The 22716-nt window shown below is 37.6% G+C and overlaps 1 protein-coding gene across 1 annotated transcript in view; it reads left to right on the forward strand.

Moving 5' to 3' along the window:
• Window positions 1-22716, forward strand: part of NCKAP5 (NCK associated protein 5) — a 398069-nt gene that overhangs the window by 247195 nt on the left and 128158 nt on the right. The window contains exons 6-7 of the mRNA XM_075152767.1: window positions 5023-5113; window positions 21819-21968. Of these exons, the coding sequence (XP_075008868.1) occupies window positions 5023-5113; window positions 21819-21968 (241 nt within the window). The remainder of the gene's footprint in view (window positions 1-5022; window positions 5114-21818; window positions 21969-22716) is intronic.

A 22716-nucleotide genomic window follows, 5' to 3' on the forward strand; every position in this document is an offset into this window, starting at 1 on the left:
GACCTTTTGGCGAAGTGGGAAATATGTGGGGAAGGTTCTGCAGAGTTGGAGGGCTGAGAGAACTCCTGTGCCTCCTTGCATTAGTGTATTTGAGGAACGATTAATTCCTGTATGGTCTTAAAATCTGTTCTTGGGGAGGACCCCAACAAAATAGCGTAGGGCTTTGGTCCATTTGAAATGACAGAACTGGGAGAGGCACAAAGCTGGCAGGTTTTCTGACCATGTCCCAGCATTGCTGGGGGACGTCACAAAGGAGGTGCCCATTTATGAAGGTGATGGTCCTGAGAAAATTGGGAGGAAAGTCAGGAACTTGATTGCCTTCCAGTGATGCGTCAACCGCAGCAGGGTCTGTCTCACGTGGCCTGGATGAAACTGCACTCGGGCACATGCCGTAAGTTGCAGCAGCGGGGCCCGGCAGGAGATAGAGGCAGCAGAGCTGTCAGAAACTTAGTATCAAGAAGCCTTAAAAGCAAGTCTCCTACAGCTCAGTGGGTCCTTGCAGACAGGTCCTGGCTTACAGACAAGATTTGAGTTGCAGCAAAAATACAGAGTAAGCTTCCTTCTGCCATCTTGGACGCCTGAGCATCTGTGCCCCGTGTGCTGCTCCCTGGGCAGGGAATGATGTTTCCTCCTTTCTAAAGATTCCTCTGGCCCCCTTGCCCAGAAACACACACAGAAACAAAGCCAAAATAAATAACTACATTGCAGTTGGATTGATTTCTTGGTAATCTCTCAACAGCTCAGGACAAATTACATTTTTTGAATGTAGGAATGACTGATTTCATTTCAGGAGGAATAGAGCAAGGACCTGTGGATCATAAATTCAAGTCCTCGGCTCTTGACCCTGCTGTGTAATTAATTTCATAAACTGCTCAACTCTGACTTAAAACTGTTTAGGTTTCTCATCCCGTTACTCTACGTGGCAGGTTGGTTCAGAGTCTCACTTTTTCAATGATTAAAAACATCCTAATTCTAACCTAACTGTATTTGTAACCACTATATTCCCATCTTGTTTTGTCAATCATTGGCCTTAGGTTGATGTAGTTTTCTTTCTCATTTTACTTTTTCTCCCTCGTTCTTTTGTGGAAGTCATACCTGTATAAGCCCTTGGTCTCTTAAGTTTAGCAAGATAAGTTGTTTAGTCTCTTCTCATGACACAGACTCTCGATTCCTCTAAACAACCTCAGAGCCGTCTCTTCACCAAATCCTCTCTGAACGAGACGCTCCTGGACACTGGTGATTCTAATTGCAGATAAAATTTCAGATGAAATCTTGACAGTGCTTTCCACAGTAGCATAAATATTTTATGTTCCTTAAACTCTTATATTCCATGAACAGATTCTGGTCTCACAGTGCCTTACTTCTTCTTCTGTTTAATGCTTTGAGAAATTTATCCTTAGGTTAGGACTGGTGGAGGACTGTTTCCCTACTGTAAACTGACATTTTGTCAAGAAACTTAAGAAGCTTCTGTCAGACATGGGTTTCATTTATTTTTCCCCTAAAGAAAATAGGTTTTTAAAAAAAGAAAAATTGAAAGGAACACTTCAGTTTTACAAAAACTTCAATTTCCTATTCAAATAATAGATATAACAAAAAATGTAATGGTACTAACTGAGATACTTCAGATGAATAGACAGTAAATAGAACATTGAGGAAAGGGGAAAATAAGTGTTCTTAAATAGTGATTGAAGAATGTAGGCTCGGGAATAGTGAGCTTTAGAGACTGTTTTTGCAGATTGTAACAGCTTGATAGTTACATAAGATGCACAGAATCCTTGGCAAAACAGGTTTTTTAGCATAGGCCAGCAAGCAGGCAGAATACACGCGTGGGGGATAGCTATTCTTGATGTGATGTTGGGGTGGGTCCATCTAGGATATTAGAATCATGACCAAGAGAAGATAACCTTTCGTGGTTACCAGAAGGGGGAGAAATATAGGTTGATGTGTAGAAATAGCCTTTCATAAAGCTCCTAATTTTTCTGCTTCACTTCCAAAATTTACGTGTCCTTTGGAACCCTTGTTCAGGGAGCAAAACATGGGATTTCAAGTTAAATTTATAAAGGCTTAACCATTCTTGCATGCTTTAAAAGAATTTATACTAAATCTTTCTGGCATGTACTGTCACTGTGGAGAGTATTATAGATCATAATATAACAATCGCTTTTCAATTAAGGTGCCATGAATTCATGCTTCAAAGATTCTAATTTATAAGAAACAAGTCTCGACTATTATCCTGTGCCATGTTTGGTTAAGCAATCCTTCCTAAAAATGGACAACTGGGATGCTAGTGAAGAAGCAGCAGCCTATAAACTGCAAGAGCACTGGCCATCAGAGCTTTGCAGTAAATTTGACTGTAAGCAGATTTCACCTCCTTGTTTGACAGAAATTACTTTCCTCTTTCCTTTTTCAGATATTCCATGGGTACCTAAAGCTTGTAAGATCCTCTCGGTGCTGGTTTTCTAGTGATATGACCACACAGACATTGTCTCTGTTATGCCTGCGGTTCAGCCTTATCGCTGTCAGCTCTTACAAACTTATGTAATAGCTGCAAACAATGAAACAACAAGTCTCAACTGTGTTTAGCTGAGCTCTTTGTCGTGTTGTAAAGATTATTCTGTGGCATAGAAATCTGAGTGCTGTTGGGAGGTGTTTCTAATTGCCACATGAAGCTGTGTGCTCGCCAGTCCCTATAAGGCTGTTCGACAAGATGGGCCTGTTGTCCAAAATAGACTGTCTCAATTTGACTGAAAATGAAATGACCTATTGAATTTAAGAATTCTTCATAATTTTTCTGAGCTGGTTTAACTGATGATACTAATATGCAAATAAACTACACTTTCATTAATACTGTTAGACCTAAACTGAAAAACTCTGATTTTAGTGAGAGTTGAATCTATTCTTTCTCCCATTTTTGCTTGTTTATTAATTCATAAGAACTTTATGGAGGACTTGAGTTGGAACTGTATATGCATATATAAACATAATAATTAAGAATCCTATTACATCATTAATTTAAAAATGAAATTATGAGCATCTTAAGAAATGAAATCTTTTAGTGAGGACTGCACAGGAATTTATATTACGAACTAAAATGATTTGTTCTGTTGTGTAAAAGGCATCTGATTAAGGTCAGCCTATGAGCAGAAATGGTTCCAATCTGCAACTGAAAAACTGCACCACTGTCTGCACTAGAGATTAGAGCTGGCTTGTTTTTATTCACATTTGGTCAACAGATGGTCCAACTATTCTGTGGGCATTCTGGCAACGTAGAAGTCTGCACATCAATGACAAAAAAACATCATACGAATAAGTAAAATGTCAGTGTTCATCTGAGTAGAATGAATACCTAGTGTAGGCTTCTCGAAAAGTAGCTAGCTGGCTGAACTGAAAGGAGAGAAGCTAGCAAAATATCATGTTATTGCTAAATTAGCCAATACCATTCATTCTGATAAGACTGAAAGAACAGAAACGAGGCTTATATAAAAGATAATGTTATTGGCCTTTGGCCAGAGCAGTTAGCTAATATTTGCTGTCTCGCTGGATTGTTACCTTAGAAATAAAAAAACATTTGATACGCTGTGAATAATTCTTCTGCTCAATTGCATTTGCAAAGAATGGTACACAAAAGTCATGTTTCCCTAAACACAGTAGAAATAAACAAGAGCAGGCAGTTTCTGGTCTGATATGCCTAAGAATACTGGCGCTTTTTTCAAGGTCGCAGTTTTAATATACAGCGTATCTGGCAATATGGCTTAAGTTATTCCTCTCTCTCTCCTGCCTTCGTGTCACCCACACACCCATGCCACAGCAGTTTCCCTTCTCCAGCCCCTGTTCCAGCCTGGCTGTTCTTCCAACTCTATCAAGGGATGGAGACAACTTCAAAGGAAAAGAACAGAAAACGTGAAAGTGAGCGTGAGGAAAACTGTTGCATCCGCACAGCTGAAGCTGTACAGGAATGAGAATTTGCATGAGGAGATGGGGAATGGGAAGAAGCGTGAGGACCTTCAGCTGGAATTGGCATTCAGCATTTTTTTGTTGTAAAACCCAGCAACTTTGTTGTTGTGTCCATCAGTGCTTCTCTGGCTTTTGATCCCTTTCCTCCTCTTACCGGTACTCACAGAGCTGAAACCGGCTGTAGCCCCACACCCTTTCTTTCTGTCAGCCTCGGTGACATCTCCTAAGCCCATGGGTTTAATTTCTGATCTACCTTGAATGGGACCAGTGTTTCCTAGGTGGCTTCAGTTATCTTCCTGTTGTGCGAAGGAGCAGAACTCTTTATTCTGTTCAGCCTCCATTCAGGAGGGTTAACGTTATTACCGGTTTTAACATGCTTGATGAATGCATGTAGATCAAAGACAACTTTTGATGGTGTCTATTAACACCTTTTAAAATGAAAGTGCAAACCTTCCTTCTTTCACTGATGGAACTGAAGTTGATTACGTTTTCATGAGATGGTAGTTCCAGATTGTAGCCTACACTTGCTTTTTACATCCCTTTGAAAGGGCAGAGAAGGGTGAATGTGTTCAGCAGCTGTGCCTCTATAAACAAATGTACTGGCACACACTGCTGCACCTGTAACATAGAGAGTAAATACTAGTAATGTATTTGACAGTCTGTCTAAATTACACAAAACTGACAATTGGCTAGAAATACAGCAGTCGTTTTTTTTTTTAATCTGACTGATTTTGTTCCTAAATGACAGTAATTTTATCATGGTGTTTGGTTACACTGTTGACAAGGTGATGTCTTTTGCACACATTTGTTTTTAATTTTTGTAGCTGAGCTCCAGTAGGATTTTAACAATACAACTAATTACTGTGCATATTCAAAAGATAAAAGAGTGCCCTTAATGTGTTATTCATAACATGGAGTATGAGAACATTGTAAGGCCAGGATTGTCTTTAAATATTAATTTTGTGGTAGCCATGGATGCATTAGGCTCTTGTAAAGAACAAAAACACTGAATGCAACTCTTAATTTTTTTCCGTACAGTTGACTTTTATAAATATTTTCATTCTCTAGAATGGAGGAGACAGTGAGAAATCTGCTACAGAGCCAAGGATCCCCAGGCCAGAATGGAGAAGGAACTGTCAATATCATGAAGATATATCAGGTATTAGTGACTTACTAGCTGTTTTCTTGTGATTGAGAAAGTCTTTAAAACTAAAATTGCACTACTGAGGTAAATGTGTCAGGCATTGTTTTTCTATTTGTTTATTAGTTATGAATACTTGTAAGTGGTGGTTGGTACCATCTACATTTTTTCAGGTGTTTTCTCACCACAGTTTAAGGTTTTTCATTTTTATTGTCATTGTTTTATCTGCAGTTGTTGCTCCTCACGGTTAACAGGGGACAGAGAAACTAGTTTTGAAGACTATTAAAGCACTTAATATTTTAAGTAATATATACCAGCATCTCTAGAAAACATAGATGGTTTTGACAACTTCACCTTCAGATTGTGATGGGTAATTTTATCCACTTATATTCTTACTGAGTGTGAGGTTTCCATATCAAGTTCCATGGTTTCTTATCACTGCTTACGGCAGGTGTGTTTTATCAGCCTCACTTGGGGTAGAGAGAGAGTGTCTCAGGACAGAATTTAGGGGAGCAAAGATTTTAGAGGTTTTTCAAAGGGAACCAGGTCTGTTTATGCTGTTTGTAAGAAAGGAGAGTTTTACATTTTCCTAATGTACTACTGTATTCTGGAAGCAGTGAACCTGAGGTGGTGGAAAGGCTTTTTAAGTGTCTGGAAACAGGAATGAGATACATCCCAGTTAATCAGATAGTCTGGACACAAATTCTTAAAAAAAACGCTTAATGAAGTCAGTCCTATCCTGTATCTTTTTAAACAGAATAAGCATTCCTTATAAAGATATAAAATGCTGAAATAATATATTAAGGTCTATACTAGGTAGCGATCCTTCAGATAAAACACTTCTCAAAAATTCTCATTATATTAGTCCATTCTTGCAACTGATGGATCAAAAATACAGCAATATAGCTAAACAAAAATGTATATTAAAGAGTATTTATCACTGTAATTAAATTTTCATTTTAAGCTTGGATTGAAGGGAAAAGAATCTTTTAGATTAACCTTCCAAAAAAATCAATTTTTCTTGTTAAAATGATAGCCGGTAAAATTTAATTTCAGGACAAATTAAACTTTTTGTTGAAGTTATAATAGAACATTGTGCTTTTAGAAACTGATGATAAAAGTGTCTATATTTTACTCACTACCCTTTTGGGATGCAAAAATGAAACTCAGTTCCCTCCTCTTGGTTCAGAGTTTAAATCTATGCTTCCTGCTCACTCCTGCCACCATACAGTGGGTGTTCTGAAGTGGGCTTGGTGTCAGTCTCTCCTTCGGGTGGATTACTTGTCTGTCTGTTTATAACAGACAGCTGGAATGATTTTATTATCTGCTTTTCTGTATGCTGTCTTACCTTGGAAACCACGATTAGGTTTTAGCTTCTTTGGGTTTTGTTTTTGCACTTTCAACAAGAAAAGCAATAAAGTATTTTGGTTTCAGTTGAACTGAGGGTTTGGGTGTTCTTTATTTTTCTTTTGAGCTGGAAAAAGATTAGCTATGGAGTCTTTTTTAAATTTGAAATTTTGTGTGCTGCTGCCCTAGAGGGGAGATAAACTAGTCATTCGAATTTCAGTGCTTCTATATTTCTGTGTGGTTTTTCCTCCATGTTTTATTTGTTTCTTAATTTTTGAAAAAAGAGAGAATTTGGTTTGGTTTTGTTTTGTTTTGTTTCCTGTGGGGCCATACTGACATAGGCGTTTGTTGTCTCCTGCCAGCCAGGAGAATGGGAACCGTGGTATGTTTAATGTAAAAGCTCTTGGGTTTATTTTCTGACCAACAAAAGAACAAGGCAGTTCTGCCCAGTTAATAACAAGAACAACAATTCTTTGTTTCCCTTCAGCTCTAGCAAACAGCCCCCTCCACCTAGCAAACTGCTGTCTAACCCTTTTTTCCCTTCGTTCTGGACATGGGATTTTGTTTGAATCTGCTAGGTGATAGTCAGGGCTGATTCCCTAAACCCAAGCCTAGCTTTCTTACAGAGTGAAGCCATCTCTGTCCCAGGACATTAAATCACCCATATACCTGTTACTCTAGGATTATTTTTAATCTTGTACTCCACATTGCATAACAGCTTCCTTCTCTTCCTGTTGTCTTCTTGTTCCTGGGAATGTTTTTGCTCATGATATCAAAGTCAGCTTGTTTTTTAGCAATTTTCATTTCTTCTGTATTGCCAATATGCAATGTTCTTTGCTTATGAATTTCTTTTCCTAATTCATGACTCAAAAGCAATGTTTTTTCCTTTCCTGGAGGAATAGCTAGTCCACTGCATCATATACCAGTCTGATTGGTAAAACAGGTCAAAAATGCGTAACATTTCCGTGAATGATGTGTTTTTTCTGAATGTCTCTTTGACTCATTCATCCTCACATCCCTTTTGTTCACTTTTATGACAAACTTCTGAACAAATAGTTTGTTTTCTGGGTATTTCAAGGAATGGCTCTATTCACATGCAAAACAGCGTATTCCTGCCCTCGAAAGGCTACCTGCTATGTAGGTCAGAAATGGGTTCACTTGATGGGTGTTTGTTATTCAGTCACGTGGTAAAAACTATGCAGTGTGATTTAGGCAACAACCGCATGTTATAATAAAAGCTAATACCTGAAAGGCTCTTCAAAACAAATAGTTGGCAAAGAATCTGTGATCTGAAATGTTTACAAAGTATTTTAACATTGGAAAACATATTAATAAGCATTAAATGAATCATTAATATGCTATTGAAACCAACTGTGTGGAAATCATGGACAAACATGTCATCTAATTGTATGATGAATTTTATTGCAAATACTGTGTCCAGGTTTGATAAGAGGCATCAATATTGCAATAGAAGCATTTAATTTGTATCTTTCCAAATGCATCCAGACAGTTTTTTGATATATTTATAGGGGTAATTCACAAATGGGAATAGGGAATAGAACTTGAATGTACAACCTAGGTAACGTTTCCTAAAAACACTGATGTATTCAAGTTTTTGAGGAGATGGTAGCAAATCATCCTGCATTTGTAAGTGAAGTAGAGATGTGAGCTAGTATGTGAAAAAAAGATTTTTATGATCTGAATTCCAAGTTTTATATATATATATCTTCATATACATACACAAAACTTAATGAATATATAAATACTACCATTGTTTTGAAAGCCATCCTTTACAATCAGTTACCTTATAGAACATATTCTGAATCATACCTGTTCTCTGTGATTACTATGATATGATCAGAACTATATGATCAGTATTCAGTGCAATAGAATATCAGATTCTATTGCAGTTGCACAACGATATATTTCATAACAAACAAGGACATGACCTAGGCGATTTCCAGTGTGACTTATCAACATATGTCCCATATTCTCTGACACCATGGTAAGTTAGTTTTAGTGTGTGAAGCCTGTTCAAGTTAATATCTGAATAGTCATAAAAGATACCTCTGTGCAATAAACGCTTTTGATCTATTGACCATTGTCTACATATTTGTTTTTTACAAATCTAATTATTGTTCTGGGAGGTATGAAATTGAGTTCTTATTATAATATCAATATGCCTGACTCCAGAATAAATATTCTTGCTAATAAACATTAAATGTTGCATAGTGATCATGTTAGAAGATTAATAATAATAAGATGGAGCCCAGAGCGTGCAGTATTATTGCAATATTGTGTTCGGTCTTGCCGGGATTCTCACCTGAAGCAAAATGTTCTAACCCTTTCCATAGAGCTAGCTGCCCTATGGGAACTTAATTTGCTGGACTTACAGATGGATGATGTGATTTCTTTAGGGTAAATGAATTTAGAAGCAGGATTGTAAATAAAATAGGTTACCATTTTACGTAATAATAACTGAAGATCTATAATGAATGCTCACGTAAATGTAGACAAGAATATGCATGATTTGAATTGCCATGAACCATCGTATTTCTTGCTTAAAAGTTTACTTGACTAAAAGGCTCTAGTATGTAAGAGCTTTTATGATGTTTCCAAGAGGCGTTGTCCACCTACGAGTAAGACCATGAAAGGCCAAACTAATAGCTCATATATTAATATTATTCTCAGTCAAGACACAAGTACTTTATCTAAGAGAGAGAGTGATCCCCAGAAATAATTGTGTGCAGTACTTGAACTCAAGACATTAAAACAAGCACCCCGCAGACTTGTCTTCCTAAGTTTACGGTTGGACTCGATGATCTTAAAGGTCTTTTCCAACCTAAATGATTCTATGATTCTATTCTATGATTCTAAGTTTGTCCTTGTGATTTGGATATCAAAAACTAGAGTCTCTTTCCTGTTTGATCACAGTACTGGATATCTAGGTAGAGTCTTACCTGATTACAGATCACTCAAAGTCTTCCAAGGTTTTTTTTCGCTCCTTTTGACTTCATGTCAGTGTACAGTAATCAAAATAGATGAGGAAGAGAGTGTGTTGTAAGTTCACAATTTGTTATAATTCTGGAATCGTCAATATGTGCACTAAAGCTCACGTCAGACATGGTGCAGTCACATCAGAGAGGAAGGACGATCTGCTGTTTAAAGCACTGTGTTTGGGAGACTGGATTTTGATTCTTTCATTTGCTACAAATTTCTCCATTTCCTTGGACAAATTCACTTTATCTGTCCATCTGTAACCTTTGTCTGTAAAAAGAGGATAACAACATTAATCTCAGGTATATTTAAGATGTCATCAATATATACGAACAGCTGCTTCTGTGGTAATTGGAACTGTTATAAGTACTGAGCCAGATAATGAAGAGATTTTTTAAAAAAAAAGGCTTTTCGTATTTCCTTGTAAACTTGGAAAAAGGCGTACTTCCCCCAAGGAGTTTGCTTAACATACGAATACTTTTCATAGAAAAGGAATCAATTTCAAAGTGGAGCATGGATGATCTTCAAGCGAGACTATCCTGTCTTGTATTAAAAAATATGGAAGTGAGTTTTTGCTGTTGGGAATTTGGGCATTTTGATGCATGAATTCGTATGAAGAACTTAGGGAAATAAAAACTCATGGCTGCAGGGGTTGTAACCTTTTCAGAACCCCACTGTGCTTCTTTGAGATTTACACTCCAAACAAATACTGCTGTGGGGACCAGTCATGTTCTTTTGATCAGCAGGAACTGAAATCCTGGGTTTTAGACAGCCTGAAACTCACCCCATCTAACGTCACGGGCCCACCCCACCACTTCTGTGCTAGTGCACAGTCTCCCTGACTGCTTGTGCACCGGCTGACATGGTCTAGACTACTTTTTAGCAGAAGGGATTTTCATCATGGTGGACAGTACAGGTATTCAGAGGTTGACTATACAAATTCAAGAGGAGAAAGATAGGAGTAACGGGGTAGAGTTTGTCAAGGAGAAGATCCCTGTGCTGATGTCAGTACTGTTGAGTCTACACCAAGAGAAGTCTGGCTCAAAGACTCAATGGGGATTACAGGTAGCCTTAATAGTAAGGCACTTTTTCAGGTTTCTTTGGCCCTAGGTGCAATGGAGAAGAGCAGCTTGATTCCTTCCATTTCTTTCTGAAAATGGTATGTGTCCTGTCGCATTTTTGCTTTACTGCTCATTTCTGCTTCACTGCTCATTTCGGCACCCATCTGACTACTCTGACATCAAAGTGGTGGCAGACAGTTTGAGCAATTGCAGCCTAAGCATTTTGATGGGCTCTTCTTGCCGAGTAAGAGCTGGCCGTGTGACTGTGGTTCAGCTCTGTTCTTTTTCTGACTCTGGAGGGATGACAAGATTTTGAGAAGTAATGCCTTCAGAAGAGATTTCTCAGGCTTTAGTGTGCACCATGAGAAGAATGGCACACAGCTCCATATCTGTCCTATTTGCAGGGCATCACTACCATTGCAATCATTAACTCACACTGCAGCTTCACAGGAGGAGTGGCTTTGAACATAAGAAAGTTCAGTTCTATTTCCTGCCCTCTTGCTGGATATAAATACGTGTATATGTGCCTGCCTTATCCAAAGCTAAGAAGGAAGATTCATCTGTAAAAATTCAATACTGATAACTTCAATACAACGACTTCTAGCTCTTAGTCATGAAGTCTGGAGTGTTTTGCCAATTGCTTTCCGAAGCAGGTGTCAGAGAGGTGTGACTACGTAAGTGATATAGGCACATTTCAGGTGGCATTGTTGGCCAGATCAACCCAATTTTTTGTCTGCGTGCTTTGTGAGACTCAAATATGAAACAGTTGTTGTGACTGTCACTTCTAATTTGCACAGCCGTTGGTGTCAGCAGCTCTTCCATGAGAAGAAAAACTGTATCTATTGGCAATATAATTTTATCTTAACACAAAATTATACAAGCTTAATGTTCAGGCCGTTGATATATAACATTTTATAGATGAAGCATGGCCATGAATTGAAAAAAAGACACTAGTTGTGAATTCCCTCGCTGAAATCCACATAGGATTTTTAATGCTAACTTCTATTGCAGAAAGAGGACATACATCCTTAAACTTTTATCTCTGGACTGGAAGTGCACACAGGAGACTGCATCAACCAGGCCTTCTAAGCTACTAAGGAGAATATGACTAGACAAAGCTTAGCAGTTTTGTGTCTCCCAGAGAAAGACAGAACAGGAGCACTCTTGGGAGCTCCACCAGAAATCCTGGGCTGTCAAGGACACACACATCTGCTGTTGGACTTCTTTTCCATATAGAGAAATCCAGAGCTAGCTCGGTAACAACTAATTCCTTATGGTTTTCTTCTGGTAGTTTTCCACCACTGTGCAAAGATTCTGATAAGTATTTTTTCCCATATTTAACTAAACTGAGGTTGGATTCTTGCCCCCAAAGGAGAGTGGTGGTGCTTAAAAATTACAGTTTTGTTGCAAGGAACATATGTGCAAATAGTTTTCCCTTTTCGATTGTTTGTAATATAGTAACAAAGCAATGGAGTTATGTTTAACACAACGACGTCCCATAACTGAAATGTGCCATTTGTGTGGCTGTTTCTCAGAAAACAAGCTGTTCTTTCCTTCCCAGAATCCTCTATATATCTACCATAACAGGAGGTGAAGATTGACTGATTTGATGATACTATTATGTATTATAGTGATTGTAATTCTACATTCAGATTTTCCTCTACAATATAGTTTTCTATCTTTTGCTATATTTTTCTTCTAGTTCTTACTTTTGGAATGAATCCACAAAAATCAGCCCGTATACATTGCCTGGACCCTATACATATGAAACAGGCATAATGGAAAGTCAGAGGCACTCTTTGGAAAGCAAGATGATGATGTGGCTCACAGCCTGACTGACACAGGTCACGCTAATGCATACAGGGTCTTTCCATTTATGCACAGCAGGTTGTCTGCAGCCTTAATCCTGCCCTTACTGGTGTTCTTCTGGGTGCCTTTTTTCTAATTCAGGGGATGTATTTGAGAGAAGAGAGTATGGCTCTAACGCGCCTCTGCTTGGTAGTCCTAAGAGACTGGAATAACCGCCTGGAGTTTATAGCAAATATCAGGTTCAAGATAATCTGTCTGCTGCTTGGAGAGATGCTGGTGTCTTTGTATGTGAAGGCTAACTTGTTGCTCTTTTCCTGCATGTATTTCTCACACAGGTAAAATCCGAGCTACCAGCAGTGGGGCTGTGCTGGCACGCAGGCTGAGGGCAGCCCACGCTTCGGCTATGTGAGAAAGCAAGCCTGCGGGGCTGCTGCGGCACGCTTGCCATGGGACCCGGCGCCACTTCCAGCCCCGCTCTGTTTCTCAGCAGAGCAATGAGGTCCCCAGGGAGTTGTTGTCATCTCCCATCTGGCAACTGCTTTTAGAGCTCCTAGGTCTGTAGTGTGACTCCTGGCTCTTGACCAAACGAAGATTTTACTAAGGGGGTCTTATCTCTCTGCAGCCTATCCAGCTCCCTGTCAGGACCCAAATGTGCTTTGTTGACCTGACACAGCATTGCCCATCCTGGGCTGGTATTGAAGAGGTTCTGGTTGGGCAAGGGCATCTGGCAAATAAATAAGAAACATTTTTATCTATCTAATCCTTTGCGGTTTCTGAGTAAGGGTAATGAATAAGAAATAATAAATGGAGACCATTTACTGCAATCAGCTGTCTAGTGACAGAAGTGTTTGGACAGACAATTTGAAAAAACAGTTTGTATTCCTTGGTATTCCAAGGTTGGGTCTTATATATGGCCAAGTCACTTGCTCTCTCCCTATTTCCACATCTCCATAAAGTATATTGTTCACTCTGCTTTTTGAACTGTGATTTGTTTATGTTTTCAAACCAGCAGAAAGCAGTGCTATTTTTTAAATTTTAAAAAGTTGAAAAAAATCTAAAATTTTGCTTATTTTCTGAGGGAAAAAAAGAAGAGATTATGCTATGTATTCACAGACATTTTGTCTTTGAAAGTTATTTTAACAGAATGCACTTACCAGTACACCAGTATATTTATTTTGGAAAGAATGTGCACTGCTGATCAAGAAAAATATTTTTAATTTCAGTTAAATGTATTCAATCTAAACTATAATAACATAGGTGAAAAGTTGAAGTTTTGATCTGATCCAGAATGATTGTTCCTACATTTTATTTTTGTGTGAAGATGCATTCTGAGCTTCTTTCAGAAGTTTTCCTGACAGGACTGTGACACAAACCAACTATTCCCTGGCATTTGCAAAAAATTACCTGGTTATGTAATAATATACTATTTTTTTTGTCCTTATTCCACAGCTTACTTCTTAGGTCAGCTTCTGCAGTTGTGCTTATGGTGAGAACTAGTCAGTTAATATATTGCTGTCATTCCAAAATACTAGTTAATACTCATCTTCAGGTATGTCCTTTAGAGCCTCTTTGTGGTATTCTCTAAAGAAACCATCTATGGAAAACTGGATCAACAAGTATAAGTACTTAGGAGACTTTCTAGTGGGGAAAAAAAAAATTGCACTCAAAGTTTTTCATTTCATTAAAAAGAGTAATTTGGCCTTCATCCAAGTAGTGAAAAGACATTATTAAAAAGAAAAAGTGAAGGGCTGCAGAGGGAAGGAAAATTGGCTTATTTCGAGCAATTTAAATCCAGAGTAATTCTGTTGCCTTAATTGCTGTTACATAACATTTACTGAATTTAATTTTCAGAATAGTTTGGTTTGTTTGTACTTCAGTCAAAGGTAGCTATTTTAATACCGTCACTTTAGTCAAGTGTAGTTACTTTCATACTTACAAACTCCTTCAGGAAAGTTTAAATGCTGCATATAGGTTTCCTGGGAGGAAGGATGATTACTTTAAATATGGTACTATAATGAACCAATTTATAAGAGAATATGTGCATGGAAAATCACACTGCATATTCTTCTCATAATATCATATATACACATATGAAGAAGGAACAACTTAGCTTCTAGAACAATTTTTTTCATCTGCTGATAACTTTGCTATTCAGTGTAGCTGGAGTCTTCCATTTTGAAAAGGAACAACAAACATGATGAGCTACTGCCACACTGCCCTGCCACCACCATGCCTGAAACCTGGCTTGGAAGAATCACTTCCAGAATGGTCAGTCTTTGATTTCGCTTCTGACAGACAAAGTGCCAGAGGCGAGGGTGCTTTGATAATCTGAATGTGCATTCACTAGAGACAAGATGGTGTCAACAGCAATATTTGGTCGCAAGGTTAGCATAGTTCACTTTGATGCCCAGGACTGACGTTCAGCTGGGGACCTGAAGACAAGAAACTCCATCTACGCTTACTGATCTGATAAGTACACTTAATAACGAACTTCACTGTGAAGGTTTTCTTCTTTTACAGTCTTTTTTGATCTGAACTTTTTCAAAAGAAATAGATGTTTCTGATGCATGGAACAGCCAATAAAAGCATCATCAGGAAATTTATTAATGTTACTGCAGAGATGTTCAAGAGGGGTGATAGCTTGTACTAGTGAGAAGTGTTTTGAGTGAAGAATAATATGTAGTACATTTAGATTGATATGCGAGTGGTAGGAGGCTCATATCAGAAACATAAAGAAAGTACTTTGTTCTCTTATCCATCACATGTATTTAATCTAGGGAATGTTACTGCTCACTCTGTTCACTTTGAGAGTGAAATCCAGAGATGAAAATGAAGAATTTTATATGTTTTTCCTGACAACAGTAACGTTAAACTGTGAACAATTTGGGATGTTTCTGTAAAATTTAGTGATATACATGCATTCCTTTCTTTTCCTTCAATTTTGGTCAGCTTGTTCTGAACAAAAGCTGTTAGCTAAACAAAAATGTATTATTATTACACTTGCTGATGTGTTGTCTAAAGCAATGCTATATTTTAGTCTATCCTTCCACTGGGAGAAAATAAAGCAAGAGAAAACAGCTGAACACATAGATAGAAGTAAGCAAGGTAAAACCAGAAGTCATATTTGTAGCCTTATACTCAGAGATCATTTAGATTGCACTGTCTAGTTGCATGTAATTTTTTTTTGCATTCTAACTTGTTTGCTCAGTTACATTCTTTTTTCAGACCTGGGTCATGGTGTTTAACGGGATTCCTATTAGCAAATAAAGAAAATTTTTAAAAAAAGTTGCAGATGGAACAGACATATTCAGGTCACAGTGATATCAGTGACTACTCCTGTACCAAGCATCTTGCAGGAAACACTTGGTGAATTCATCAGTCTTACTTCACATTGCTCTAACTTGACGTAGATGTCTTTTATACATCTCAGGTTTCACCAAATGAAATAGGTTATAAAGCATATCAGAAGATACTGCAAAATTTCAAAGGGCATATTTAAGAGGGATTGAGCCACAGTAAACAAGTGTTAATTATGATTAAGGAAAAAAAGGTCATGGTGGGGGGGAGAAATGCCACTGGAAAACAATTTTAACCTTGTTGGAATTTTAAGTCAGTAGTCCTTGGAGCAATTGCTGCCTTTTTTCAGCTTGTGCAGTCAGACTGAGCTACTTGTGCATAGCTTGGGGCTGTTTTTTTCATGAAAGTACAAAGAAGCCCTCATCTATAGTTTTTATGTACAACAGTCTGAAAATTCTCATTTCATATCGCTCAGTGGCAGTGAAGAATAGTGCTGAACACTAGGAGGTCTGCAGCGGAAATAACACTGAAAATACATCATCTAAGAATACATCAAGACTATAGAATGGCCTTGCAAGAAACAACATTCACAATTTATTATTACATAAACAATTCTGTATATGAATTTGTAAATTGCAGTTTGGGTTTGGAGGTTAAGCGTCTGCCTTTATTATAGCAGGAAAGAGTGTTAGAAGTGTAGTGTAGTGTACCTGGATCACCAAATTCAGTGACTGAAATCTAAAAATAACTATTTAGTAAATATCTTATTTAGAAAGTCCTGTGGAAGCTCCTGAGACACCATGAAAAGTGCTAGATGTTTTGAGATGCTAAGTTAGCCACGTAGCTTGAGTCCAATATTGATTGGATTCTTGGATGCCTGTTACCATTGCCTCTGTATGTAATCTGTTAATAACTACATTGTGAATCATTTTGAGTTTTTTTCTCACATAAGTGGTTATGAGCAATCATAAGCACTATTTAATTATATGTCCTACATATATTTTATTCTTGGGTTAAACGTGTGATTAAAGTGTGGTTTTGGAAAATTGCAGGCGTGACTCTCAGAAGAATTTGAATTTGTAACCATTATAAAACCATTGTCTCTAATAAATTTCAGAAGCTGAAGAATTAAAAGGAAGTCAGAAAAAAAAGCCCCACTCAGGCATCACAATCTGACACTGAAAATTGAAATAGAGATCTTTTGTAACTCAGGGATCTTTACCGCATTGCATCTGAAACACTTCACTTCTCTGGAGGACTTGTGTTTATCACATGAAAATGATATTTAGCTGCTGTAAGCAAAGATGTCATCTCTAATTATTACTTATCAGTTTCCAGACAAGCAATTCATGTCATCCAAAGCTCATTGGGAAAATCAGTATTTCAAAGATCTTGATCTTTTTTTAATTCTTGTTTGGTTCAAGCAGAATTTTGTCACGTGTCCTTGTGAAAGATTGCTGTTCATAATCAGTACTCTAGAGTCCAGATCCAGTTCTATCAGGATTAGATTATGCAATGTTGTATTATTATAGCCACTTGTCCAGTGAATTTTGTAATATCTGTGATTCAGGAACCTCCCTGGGTATCCTGTTCCAGTGACCATATGACCACCTTCATGGTAAACAAACAAACAAACAAACAAACAAACACGTTTTCGTAATACCTAATTGCAATTTCTCATGTTGCAAGCTGCGTGCATGGTATCTGGTCTTTTCGTCGTGCCACTTCCAAGAAGAGTCTGGCTCCACCTTCTCTCTTCCCTGCAACAGATCCCTTCCTATGCAGTTGGCTCCCCGGTGCAGGACTTTGCATTTCCCGTCGCTGAGAGCGACGGCAGGTGCTGTGCTGCTGCTGGTTCTGTTTGGCCTCCTCCCATGGAAGCCCGTTTGCTTGTTAATGGTGTTAATGATTTCTGTTTTCTTAAAGGCTTCTTTCTTGGGTGGGTGGTTCCTGTGTTGTAAAATCTCAAATTAGGAAAAATTGGAACATGAGCTACCTGGGGAGCTATATGATTATTATATATCATGTATTCATTGTTACTACCAGAGAAGAACCCTAATTCCAATTAGTGCCTAATCATGTAAAAAAGAAAATCTAGAATAGATTTTTGCTAGCTGCCTTTCTTTTTCTTTGTGTCATCTGACATTTACTCTTCTTGGTTTGAAATTTCATCGTTACAAATTGAAATATTTTAAAGTGAGTTCATTTTTTCCAATCTTTTATTTCTTTGTGCATGTAGTGTACATGCTTAGAAAACATCTTAAGAAAGAAGAAAGGGCAAAGGACAGACAAGTGATGGTACTGCCAATAAAAATTTAAAACTACAATAATTTGTGAAATAATAGTGGTTAAGAAATAGCTGGCTAAACGTCCCTTTGACACTTGTCTGTTTCTTGAAAAGGTGACGAGTCTTAGAGGAAAGGCATCCCAATGACTCACGCTGCATCCAGAGGAGGGTCAGCCTTTTGCCTTTCTTGGGATGAAGGAGGAGGTAATTTCTGAAATAGGCAGTTTGGTCTCATCTTTTGAAAGCTTACATGTCATCTTTTCTATCACTATAGTTACTCCTTTTGTTTGTAAACAGTGAAAACACTTTCTTGTTCAGTATTCTGAAAGGTGGGTAGAAGGGAGAAGATTGGCTTTATACTCTACATATTTCTTTATATTCTACAAATTTCAGTAAATTATCATTTGGAATTTCAGGTGGATTTCCTGCTCTCTTAATTTATTGTTCTTTTATTTATTAGTGGAAAGAGGGAGTATTCTACTGCTCCTTCCTACTTCATCTAACTGAAAACAGCTTTCTGATAAGTCTCAGTCAGGTCGCTGCATTGTACAGCTTCATAGATCAATGTCTTCAGTGATTTATATCTTCTCATTGATTCTAGAAAGCTTGCCATTTCCAGACTGCAGGGTCTGTTTTCATCTGTTGTTTTCTATTGGCTATAGGGTCTATAGTGTTTGATCAAAAGGTTCATCATCAATGTACTATTTGTTTGATTTATAGAACAAACTGAATACTTAGAAATAATGGTCAGGGCAAGATGTCATTTTAGATTTGCAAATACTGTTGGTTTCAGAAAAGCAATGACAGTTTAAACCAGCTTGAAAAGCTCACACAAGGGGGGACTTGATTGTAAGTTTCTCATTAATTTCCGTGGGAACAGGTCTACAGTGAGCAGCATAATCCTAGTTTCCTTTTAGTAAAATTTGAATATTTAATATCTTTATTGTTTCTCTGTTGACCCAGAGCATTAGAGATGTAGATGAGCCTTTACTGTAGAATTCTCATCAGTCTGCTGTGTTTGCATCCTCTCGTGGTACAGGCATGTGTCTTAAACTCTTATTGGTCTGGGGAAACTAAGAGCTGGGTTGTTGCTTTTTTTGCCTTTTTTTGCCTTTTTTTTTTACCTGTCCAGCTTACTTCCAGAGCACCATTTCCATCTGTTACCTTTTCATAGAAATGAAACTGCATTGATCAGCAGGATAGCACTTACTCTGCCTTTGCTGGACTTCTGACCTGGAGAGTATTTTGCTATTCAGCTTGAAAACCCAGCTTGCCTTTAATTGTGCAATATGTGAGGCATACAACAGAGACTGTTTAGAAGATTCAAAATATGGCCTTTAGTCGAGGTAACTCAAGAAGTATAGGAATCTAGGAAAAAAAAGAAATAAGCTGCTCTACGCCATTGTTTGCTACCTTCAGCACGCTCTCTCCAGAGCTTTCTGTAGGATTTGATCAACATCATGCAGGAGATACACATTTCCTCCTGCAACTCACTCTCTCTACCCCTTCCTGCCTCCTCCCAGCACGCAGCTGCCTTTGATATTAGCAGATTTTTCACTCTTAAGAGGATTCTGTTGTTCCAAAGGCCTTTGTCATCCTCCCTCTTACTTGACTTGACTTTAAGCACGAAGGGTGTTTAAGAAGCACCTGTTTTCTTTGCTTTCTTGATTTTCCACTCCACCCTTACTGTATGTCACCCAGGTAGAACTGGTTAAAGTGACAGGACAGCGCCCTCAGCAAATTGCATGCCTAAGCACAATTTCTAAGGTTAGTAATGCTTTCCTCAATTCTGCAGCTTTTCCAGGTAGGTGACATATCAGGGACCTTTTTAGCCCATGCCTGAAACACTGAAACTCGTTTATTATTACTCAGTGATAAACTAGTTTTGAAAATATGTGAGCTGTACTTAAACACTCATGCAGGGGTTACAGCAGTAAGTATCTTGACATATTCTAGTGCACATCAGAGTAAAAGAGGATGTGTATTCTTGATTATGCCACTAGTGTGCAAAGTTCATCAAATTTTGTAATTAGAAGATGAATGGGTTACTTGTTTAGGTGACTGGGATTTACTCTGTGAGAAGTTGCATTACTCCCTTTTCTGCGATGAAATGTCATAACCTATGCTTTCTTCTACCTGTCCTTTGAAATTGCTGCCCTCAAGTTTGAGCAGGAAAGGTGTCCCTGTGCAGCTGTTTATATTTTATTCCATTGCTAGCCACATCTAATTCATGTCACATTCTCTCCTAAAAATGATTGTTTGTGTTTGAATTACATCAAAGAGATACCTTTGTCAATTTTTTTCCCCGAGTTCATCAAAGTGTTTTATGTCAATGCACTCATCAGGGCAACCTGAAGGGAAAATGGTTTAATGGCTCTTTTACAGATGCTTGATCGTTGCACCAGTGAGTAACAAGCAAGAAAAAACAAAACTCCAACTACTATATTTATGGTTCCTTTGTGATCAGGATAGCACTAATGCTGGAAACCTGATGGATTGGCTCTTTGACATCTATGTTTTGAGGCTCAGAATGAGATCTGTGCCTCATGGTTTGTGTAAGAGTATTCAGTGATTAAGCCCATAGCTTATAAAATTGATTCTTGATTAAAGTTTTAACATAGTAATAGTCAATTTCTAAGCTAGTTAATATTTAAAAAAGACCATTGTTAGAAATGTGATTCACAGTGCTGATTTTTAATTCAGTTGTGTTTATGGGTTTTAATTAAGATAATGTCTTGCTGTTAACTCTGGAAGAGTTATATTTCCACAGTTATTCAAGCTGGACCAGTTCTTCATGAAAATACATATTTTTATGCTTAGATAGAGTTTGTGTTTTGTAGTAGTTACGGGAAATACATCTCATGGAGTAACCCAAAGATCATGAAAGTATGTGCCTTTGTATATAAGAATTATCAAAAAGGGACACAAAGAAAACTAAATGCTCATTAAAGGACTTCTCTAGATTTGTGTTGACACCCATTATTTAATGTTGATTTACCTCACATTTTCCGTTCTTAATCTTCTCATTAGTTGTCAGACTGCATCTGCTTATGTAGTTAGAGAATGTGGTTTACAACGTAGAGGCTGTCCACTTTGTGTTGCACTCAGATGATAATTCACTCTGTACATCTGTGTAGTTCTCTTTTTTCCCCTTACACTTGCTTTGTTGTTTTGAGCAATATTTTATATTGCCTGCTTGTAGTCTCGATGTTTTTCGTGCTCTATCTCATTCTCTCTCTTAACACAGAACTTGGACACATAATTAATGGAGTTAGGATTCACTGTTCAATCCTATGATTTTTATGGACCTCTTGTAAAACTCAGCAGCCATAGTCCACTCAGCAGCAGCAGCTAATAATAACCCAATCTGACTGATTTGTAATAGACTGGGGCACTTCTGAAAATTTTGCTGTCAGTTTGATTCTCTACAGTTACATATTAGTGTGAATCTTAAATCAGTATTCAGGTGGTAGTTTGGTTCTTAGCCCATTATTTAGTAATTCAGATATTAGCTCTAGATGAAAAAAAGGTGAAATGCATTAGGCATGAACATATGTTAGCTTTTCTTCAATAAACTGCTTTATATCTCAGTGGCAAAATGCTTCCGTTGAAAGCTGGTATGCTCAATTTTCTTTGCAACTTTTAAAGAAGAAAATGCAAGTTATTTTATTAAAAAGATTATGAGTTCCACTTTTAAAAAATCTTAAGTAGATGTAGCAGTTAAGTTGGGCGTACGCTTTTGCAGAATTGGCATAGCAGCATGTTTCATAGACCCTTCATGACTCCACTTATTTAGTACTGTAATCATGTAACTAGCAACTTGCTCTGTCTTTTTTTCATTCATATACAAGGGAGATTTGAAGATATTTGCACAGTTAACTTCATTTCCGCCTGTGAGTAATGACATTTTAAAAAATCATTTCAGGAAAAGCTGTCAGAAGACAGTAGGAAATGTAAAGAAGACATGGAAAAAATTCATACGCCAGCAGATGAGGATTCAAGAAATGAAAGCAGCAGCACTGAAGAGGAAAAAGAAAAGACAAAATTGCTACTGGAGCGTTTGAAAGCTCTGGAGGTAAGAAGTTTCACACATAAAAGACCACCCTGCTCCCTGCCTCATTCATTTATTTGCACTGAATCACCCTGTAGTATAAATCTAATCTTTCACAGTTCACCTGTACTCGTGTTATAGAGTATTTTTTTTATGATTCATTTACCAAGGATGAACAAGAAGCTTAGACTTATAACCACTGAAAGGATCCCTCTGTAATGTTGAGCATCAGATATCTTTAAAAAGAACTTAACGCATTATTTTAATTCAATTGAGACCATTTAATAAGAAAAATCATTTTTAATGGTTTTGTTTCAATTATTAATATTGTAAGACTAATACAGGTGGTTTAACAACTGTCATAAAACCAGTGTTGCGTCATTGTAGTTTATTGCTCAACTTTTAATTGCTGGACTGCTTGCTTGGGAGAGCTCAGGTCTTTTTACTGCTAGATTGTGGAAAATCTATTTCCTTGTAGGCCACATGGAGAACTGCACACTGTACATATTGAGTGCATTTCTGGAAAATTAGGATGTGCAGAATAGTACGCCTTGTGGTGATTCCCAACTAGAGGAAAAGTTTTAAAGTTTTGTTAGGCAACCGTGGACAAGGTGCAGGTAAGACTATAACCGCTATATATATGAACTTATTTTGTACTCCTTGATAGAAGAATGGGTTTCAATGTGTATGAAAAAATAAGGCTGTGCATATTTTAATATAATTTTGAACTAGTACAAAGGCATATTTTTAACTTCTCAAGTGTTTCCTCCAT

This window comes from Calonectris borealis, chromosome 6, assembly GCF_964195595.1.
Source record: "Calonectris borealis chromosome 6, bCalBor7.hap1.2, whole genome shotgun sequence".
Lineage (NCBI taxonomy): Eukaryota > Metazoa > Chordata > Aves > Procellariiformes > Procellariidae > Calonectris > Calonectris borealis.